The sequence below is a fragment of the Papilio machaon genome, chromosome 4, assembly GCF_912999745.1.
Source record: "Papilio machaon chromosome 4, ilPapMach1.1, whole genome shotgun sequence".
Taxonomy (NCBI): domain Eukaryota; kingdom Metazoa; phylum Arthropoda; class Insecta; order Lepidoptera; family Papilionidae; genus Papilio; species Papilio machaon.
Window position 1 is genome coordinate 10,024,906 of NC_059989.1, and position 7,595 is coordinate 10,032,500.

The window sequence follows — 7,595 nt, forward strand, 5'->3', positions numbered from 1 at the left end:
TGGCAACATTGTTGTAACTTCCGAATCCGAATGTCAAATCAACAAGGCGATCTTCGAAGCGAGGGAAAAATTTAACAGAAGTAAGATAGTAGTCGAGCGAAGTGTATGTATGGCGTGCAGCTTGCAAATCTGAATACGAAAGATCGAATATTTAATTCGTATGAGTTAAAAGTGCCGCAGTATACAAAGTGTATTATATGTGCTGTTACGTAATGTTTTATTTTACGTCATAGAGACAAACAATAAAATATCGGTCAGTTATTTTGCAGTGCAAAATTATTTTTGATCTGAATCATGTTTGTTTACGTCCACGTGCTCTGAGAAGAAAATCGATTATAAAGCCAAAATGTCGTTAAAGGTAAGTTAATGTTTATGACTTTCATCACATTATGATGTTCATTTTAATTTATTATTTGCGTTGAATAGCACTACTACATGTTATAATGCGGTAGTTATTTACAGTTTTCGGTTTGCTGTATAATTATTTAAACGAATCATATTAATTCCTCGTAATATTATCAATTTTATATGAATTACATGAAGTGAAAAAATATTAATTTAATAATTTTATGAATAAACCGTGTATTGTTCTAAATATTTAATATAGGTATTTTCAGTTATCATTGAAGGTTAAATGATAAACATGACCTTGACACTACACTATCATATTACAATTTAAAACATAAACAATGTAATATTTACATTGTTGGAGGTTCTTTATGCATTATTTTTGGTTTTTAGAACACAGTTATTGTTTTAAATAATTAACAAACTTAAAGTATAGACTTCTGTATCCTAATCTTTGATTAAGTACTTAATTTTAAAATAATTTTTATAAATGAGCAACTTTATTACAGGTAAGTTTACCCGCACCTTATTTTTTTTTAATGACTGTGTATAAAAATATAGTCATGAAGATCCATTCTATGCAATATTGAAGTAATGTATTTGAGTAGTACAGGTGTTCCTGATGTATTAAATATTGCAAGTCTTTGGTGCTGAAAGTCCACAATGGCTTTTAGTATAAGCCGCTAACAGCTGCAGTTTTAGGTGAACAAGATACCATAAGGTTTGTGTTGATTAAGATATTGAGACTGGTCTCATCTGATATGATGGTGAAGACTATTATTATCATGAAAAATAAATCATTTTTTTTTAAGTTAAAAGTTTTCATCATGAAATTCTAATATTTATGAATGTGAAATGTATGAGGTTTTTCAGAAAAAAAATAAAGGCAAATATGTAGACATTTTCCATTGTTTGACGTATTTGGACATTACTTAAATGTACGTATAGATTTATGTCAGCAATAATTTAGCGAAGAAATTCGCAGACAGTACTCGTTTGTCACCTGAGTTATTTGTGTTGCGGATAGGGTTGGCGGAGGTTGCCGTATTTAGCCGGGAGCCTGGCGAGGCGGGCACCGGTTTGCGACCAGTCTTACTCCCCTCTCCCCCCGACTCGGCAGTCACTGAACTGTCCGATCATCTGGGATAGTTCATTTATGTCAAATTAATACCTTCTGTTTAAATTCTTAACATAACTAGAGTTGTAGATCCTAGATTCCCGTAGGAATATTCCTATGGATTTAAAATCAATTATTATGCTGAAGCTTGAAAATGTGGTCGCCCTCTCCGTTATAACGAGATGAGGTGGCTCGTCTGCAAAAATGATATATGTCCCATGGCACATAAAAGAATCAAAACAATAAAATCTTCCGAGTTTTATTAAGAAATTAAGCACAACCTAACGAACAAATTGGGGCTACTGAGTTGATTTGTGATCACTAGATGTTACATTTCGCAAAATTTTTCCTAACAATTTCGATGGATCTGCAAAAACATGTCTGGGATACAAGTGGACATTGTCACTGTGCGCAGTCTGGTTATTCTAAAAATATAACGGACATGTTATTAAGTATAAAAAATAAGTAAAACATCAATCCTTCTCGTCTGCGGATAGCACAGTGTCTGGTTCCCGTCATGTACAGTTAAGTTGCAACTCAGTTGAGCGGTCGCATCAGTCTCTCGGAGTAACTGCCCCACCTTTGTATTACTAGATACAGCTTGATAGCTAGATAAATCATAGCCTGTTTATTTTAAGAACTTAGAGTACGGATAGGTCGAATGTAGGTTATCGATCAAATAACTGAAAGTTCAAATCCCAATGGAATGTACTTTAAAATAACTTTATGTATCGAGCAACGTTATTTGTTTTTACTATTTATTTCCAACTGTGTGTAACACGTGTCGTTTGAAGGTTCTTTCTTTACCTTTAGTAGGGCACTTAACATTGTCACAAACGTGATTGTTTTTTGTTGAAAGCCATCGACACTCATATTATGAAGAGCACACAGGTAGTTTAGCGTTGCGGTTGCCTCTGTATTTGGAGAGAGATCTGGTTACCATCGTCGGGTCTTCCTCGTGGCCGGAAAGTGGGTCTGTCTGTCATACCCAACATAACTTACGTGCTTTTGTTACTACCACTAATATGTACATTTGCGAAAGATTTCTGATTTCTTTTAGATTAAAATTAGTGTCCAGTAAGTCAATAAGATATATACAAAGTGAACAATATTTTGATTTTAAGCAATAATAGATGATGTACGAATGTCGAAATGCTAAAGGACGCTATTAAAGTTTGCCGTAATCTAGCCAATTTGTGTCATCTGAAGATGGCGCTAACAAAACTTGCGTAACCTTTACATTATATTTGTGTAACTTAAAAAATTCTCCCATAAACGTTTCTAAAAGACCGTAGCAGAGAAAATTGTTTGTCGGACGGAAATTGACTCGAATTTAATATTATGAGAGAATTGAATTCAAAGATAGCTGTAAGATATTTTATTTGTAGCGATTAGTTCCAAACTAAAACTATTCTTGGAAATGCAAGAGAGAATATTTGTAAAATATTTTTAATGCATTTCATATTCTTTCAAACATCTAATTTCTTTTACAGAATGAACCAGATTCCTATAAAACCTAAGCTTGCAATAATTTTAAATCATGAAACGTTCGTAACAAAATTGTGCACCTAAAACTAACAAGACCGTTAGTGGCCGTTCGCCTTGGTACACTTCTGCTGTAAGTACGGGCATTAATATTAACATCGTGATACGAAAAAAGCGACAGTCACGTTATATACATAATGTAAATAAGACAGTTGACTATATATATAAAACATACATTACGTAGTCAAGGATTTTTGTGTCACTGTTCATTCCTAAATATTATATACCGAAACAAAAATAACATCTTAACAACCATTTTGTATTTACGACAATGTACATATTTTAATATTTTTCGTTACTGTAGAATATAGTAGAGATTACAATGAAATCTTGTGCTGGGCAAGCATGTGCAAATGCCAACGAGTGATCGATCGATTAGACCATTACGAAATGAGGAATTTACAAGTCTTGAAAGAGAATGTAAGCTGTTTATTTTTTAAATTACATAGAAAAAAATACTTTGTTTAACTATAATAACCTTCTTTGTACGTCTTTTAAGTTTATAAATGGCCAATATGTATTATACATTGTACGATCGCATATATAAAACTTCACAAACAATACAAAGCAATATAACTAACCGAGACATCAATCTTCTTTGTAAAATAGCTGATACCATTACAGTATTGCGCTATTTGATTACGTAAAAGTAACGCTTGCACGAACTAATACGACACAGTTAGTACCTAACTTGGTTCTATATAAGATCCGGCGTCACTCGGCAACTCAGGCTTACGGTACAGACCTGTCATTACATTATAAACTATTACATCCGCAATATTATCGTAATAGACATGCCACATGCGGTTACTCCACTAACCGTAGGTTTCTGAAATCTACTTTTAAAATACATTGTTTTCTTTGTTTTGTCCAAGATATGTTTTATACAGAGATTTTGGTCAGAAACCCATAGTGAATCTTTGATACATACATTGTAGTTTTATGTCAATTGTTAATTATATTTTTACTTTTATTTGTTGGTGGTACAAATAATGTATTAGTTGGTGGTATTCGATGTCTAATCCTAGCTATCGATGTAGACCGATAAACTTGACCTGATTTAATACCCAGGCGATTGTACCTAATGTGTGCGGTAACGCGGTTTGTACCTGACACCTGAAATAATGTCAAGTTAATTGATATCAAATATTCAAGATCGATTAGACACAGTGTTTACTTATTCATTCCTGAGAATTACACTAAAAGATATTTAAGTGCAAATTCATCTGTTTAAATTTTACTAAAAGTCATCTGTTTGTTGGCGTAAAATCGGCTGTTTTCATTGTTTTTTTGTCTGCAAAAATTGTAAATCGAGAAGACTATGAACGATGTCAATTTCTCTTGTCTTCACATGTACGAGTATAATAAAGTCCAGCTTGTAGCTATTTGTCGCAATTAGATAGTTGCTCCTAATTGACTATGAATGAAGAGTAATTTGTAAGATTCTAAAAAGGGGAACCTTTTGTGTAACATGTCTATGAAAACCAGTACACATTAAATAGATTTACGAAAATATTTTTTGTATCAAATTGTATTAAAAGAGTATAGAATACAAAAAAATATTAGCCTAATGAATTGAAGTCAGCACAAAAAATTTCAATGGCTTCCGTTCCAACAAAATCTATGCAAGTCTATATTATGTACACAATTTCTATGTTTAGTTGTGACGAACACGTGAAGTCATCCTAACTCCTAATGATTGTATGTGCCAATGCCACTAGGCCCACATTGCCAATTGAGGCCTTTGCACACTTAACAAGATCGTATCGTGTAATGACTTATAATTATGTAATTTATTGCTGTAACTACATACTTTGTTGCTCTTGCTATAAGCTACCAATGTTTACACTTGGCACCTAATAATCAGTGTCAAGTGTCCCTTTCAACAGGAACACTTATATTTATTTGACTTTAAATTAAAATTCCAACGAATACATGTCAGATGTTTGGAGGTGTTTTCGTGATTACGATAAAACACAAGGTTTTCCTTTTGTGTTTGTGTTTCTAGTAGTTTCCTTGTGATCGTCAGCTGCGTATCGAGCAGTGTCGTGGCACATATTAAGCAACTGCGCTGTTGTCGGTTTACCTAAAACCCGAAGTGCCAAGTACCAAGGTCCTTATTTAACATACATTTTCCTTCAAAAATGTTTGTTGGTACTTTTACTATTCGTAATAACTAATCTGTAATCACAGAAACGTATATTTCCATGTTTAAATTTTGCTACAAGGTTATGATTGTTGTTAAAATATACCCGCCCATGACCGTGACATAAAATGTTTCTTGGCACGGCGCTTGTGTTTATTCGTGACAAGTTTTCGACTAAATCTTCAAAACCTACTTGTATTGTGCGTTGTTACCAACTTTGCGGCGAAAATATACAAATAGTTACAATCGAGAACTATTACATAGTTCACTTACTAGTTATATTATGTTTGTGTAGGTATATTATTTGATTACGCAGAAGTTTTTTGGACATTTTCAAATATTAAAGAAGAATAAATGATACGCTACCGGATAGACACATAAATACTACATGATTCTTGATCTAATTTCTTTTTAAATATCCGTATGAAAAGGACCTTGTTACTAAAGCAATAAAAATTTAGTTAACAATTTAGTACAACAACTTAGACAACGTTTACCACTTTTTAGTTCTCACGCATATTAAGTAGGCAAGTAAAGGACACGACTTGTGCATTAACCTGCACTTTATTGCAACACTGTGTAACCTGTGGCTCAGCTCCGGCGTTTGCCTGCTCTATGTATCGCAACATTTTCTAAAATCCCGCCGTCTGTGTCTATCGATTGCCGGGAATAACGTTTCAACATAAAACCTCCCGTACACGCCGTTTGCCTTGAATAAATTATGTTTTTCAGCCTGCTACTATGTGCTATGAATATCCGTTATTGATTCAGCTTAGCTTTTTCATTTTTCAAGCATAAAAATAATATCTAATTCGTTACGTCGCAGTGCGGAGAACCTTTTTACACGACTTTACTTACAAATTTATTATCAACTATTTAAAATATAAACCACCCACGACTATTTCAAATAGTGATCGTGCTTAGGTAAGTGGTTAATGAGGTGATCACTTGCGGTCACTTCTGTCATCAGATACTTTCGCGGTGTACAAGGTCAATGTTATACGACAGCGACTCAGCAAACTGGTTACTAAGGTTTGTTTATAGGACAATGACTCGTCAAATATTAACGACGCGAGCTATTAAAACCTGTCGCATTGTGTGACTGTCTAGTGACAAGTGTCGCAACAAACGTGACCACTCTTCAAGCTTTCTAAACAGCGCCTTCGGTAATGACAACGTTAATGATACGAATATGTAAACGTAAAGTCGAATCATTCTTGCATATCGCTTATCATAAATATAGGTACAAATTAGTAAACAAAAAAGTTGAGCCTTAGCTAGACTTGCTATCTAAGTACAGCATCAGTATGATACCTTGATAGAAGATTTTAGATTCATTTATATTTAATACAACTAGGAGTAATTTGTTTAACTAATTATCCTTTCATAATATTATGTTATCATATACGTTTCTATTTTTATATCTTCAATTAAAAATTCCTTTTTCGCTTGACTACTAGAGCATAAATTATAATCACCGCCAAGACCTTGGCAATAGTATAAAAACAAGTGAGTATAATGTCGGTCGAAATACTGTGTATTGCCAACCGGCTTGTCTTTATTGTGAACTAGCCGTCGCCCGCGACTCTGTCTGCGCAAAATTAAAAAGAAAACGTTATAAAGTGGCTTATGTGTTCTTCCAGACTATGTTCTAAATCTGTGCCAAATTTCGTCAAGATCCGTTGAGCCGTTCCGGAGATACCTTCAAACAACCATCCATCCATCTAAACATTCGCATTTATAAGTATGACATGTTGTTTTCATTTTTAACTTGACAGATTTTAAAAATGTTAGCTTATTTAAAAAAATATACTATTTGAATTTTACGTTTACAGTGGATAAGTCTTAGTAATCACAACAGTCTAGGTGTAGCCTAGGTATTGGCTGGAGCGGGATTGTGAGTGCAGCGGGTCTCAAGGCCGACCCGCTTCCGCCTCTTTCTTTACAGCCATCGGTCACCGCTCACGTCAGCCGCCTTTCAAATCGATCACGTCGTCTCCGCGCATTAGCATATTGTTGTTCAGGTGACAGGTTTGAACATGTTTATACAAAACATTATCACACTATTATATGTACTAATAAAACTTCTAGAACTTACTATTAACAATAAATATAGGTACTGGTAACCAGTCCAATTCAACGATTTTCAATTTCAAACAAAAACGTGTCGTGATTGGTCTATGGCCATGGCATCGAGTTAATAATAATTAATTGCACATTGCACCGATTGCTGCTTGTGTGACCATAAAAATGTTATTTTTCTTAATTATAATATTTTATGACAAAATCGTGAAAATAAATGGTTAACGCTATTTAACAAAGATCTTTATTGTATACGTTAAGGAATAAAACACGTGCAGACACAAAAACAAATATTTTGCATACTTGTTTTGTGTATAAATTTACATAAATGTATACGTGTTCTTCGTATGTATGCGT

The 7,595-nt window shown here is 33.7% G+C and overlaps 1 protein-coding gene across 1 annotated transcript in view; it reads left to right on the forward strand.

The window, feature by feature from the left end:
- Positions 1–38: 38 nt before the first annotated feature.
- Positions 39–7,595, forward strand: part of LOC106716271 (ankyrin repeat domain-containing protein 29) — a 21,136-nt gene continuing 13,579 nt past the window's right edge. The window contains exon 1 of the mRNA XM_045686845.1: positions 39–358. Within this exon, the coding sequence (XP_045542801.1) occupies positions 347–358 (12 nt within the window). The 5' untranslated portion in view covers positions 39–346. The remainder of the gene's footprint in view (positions 359–7,595) is intronic.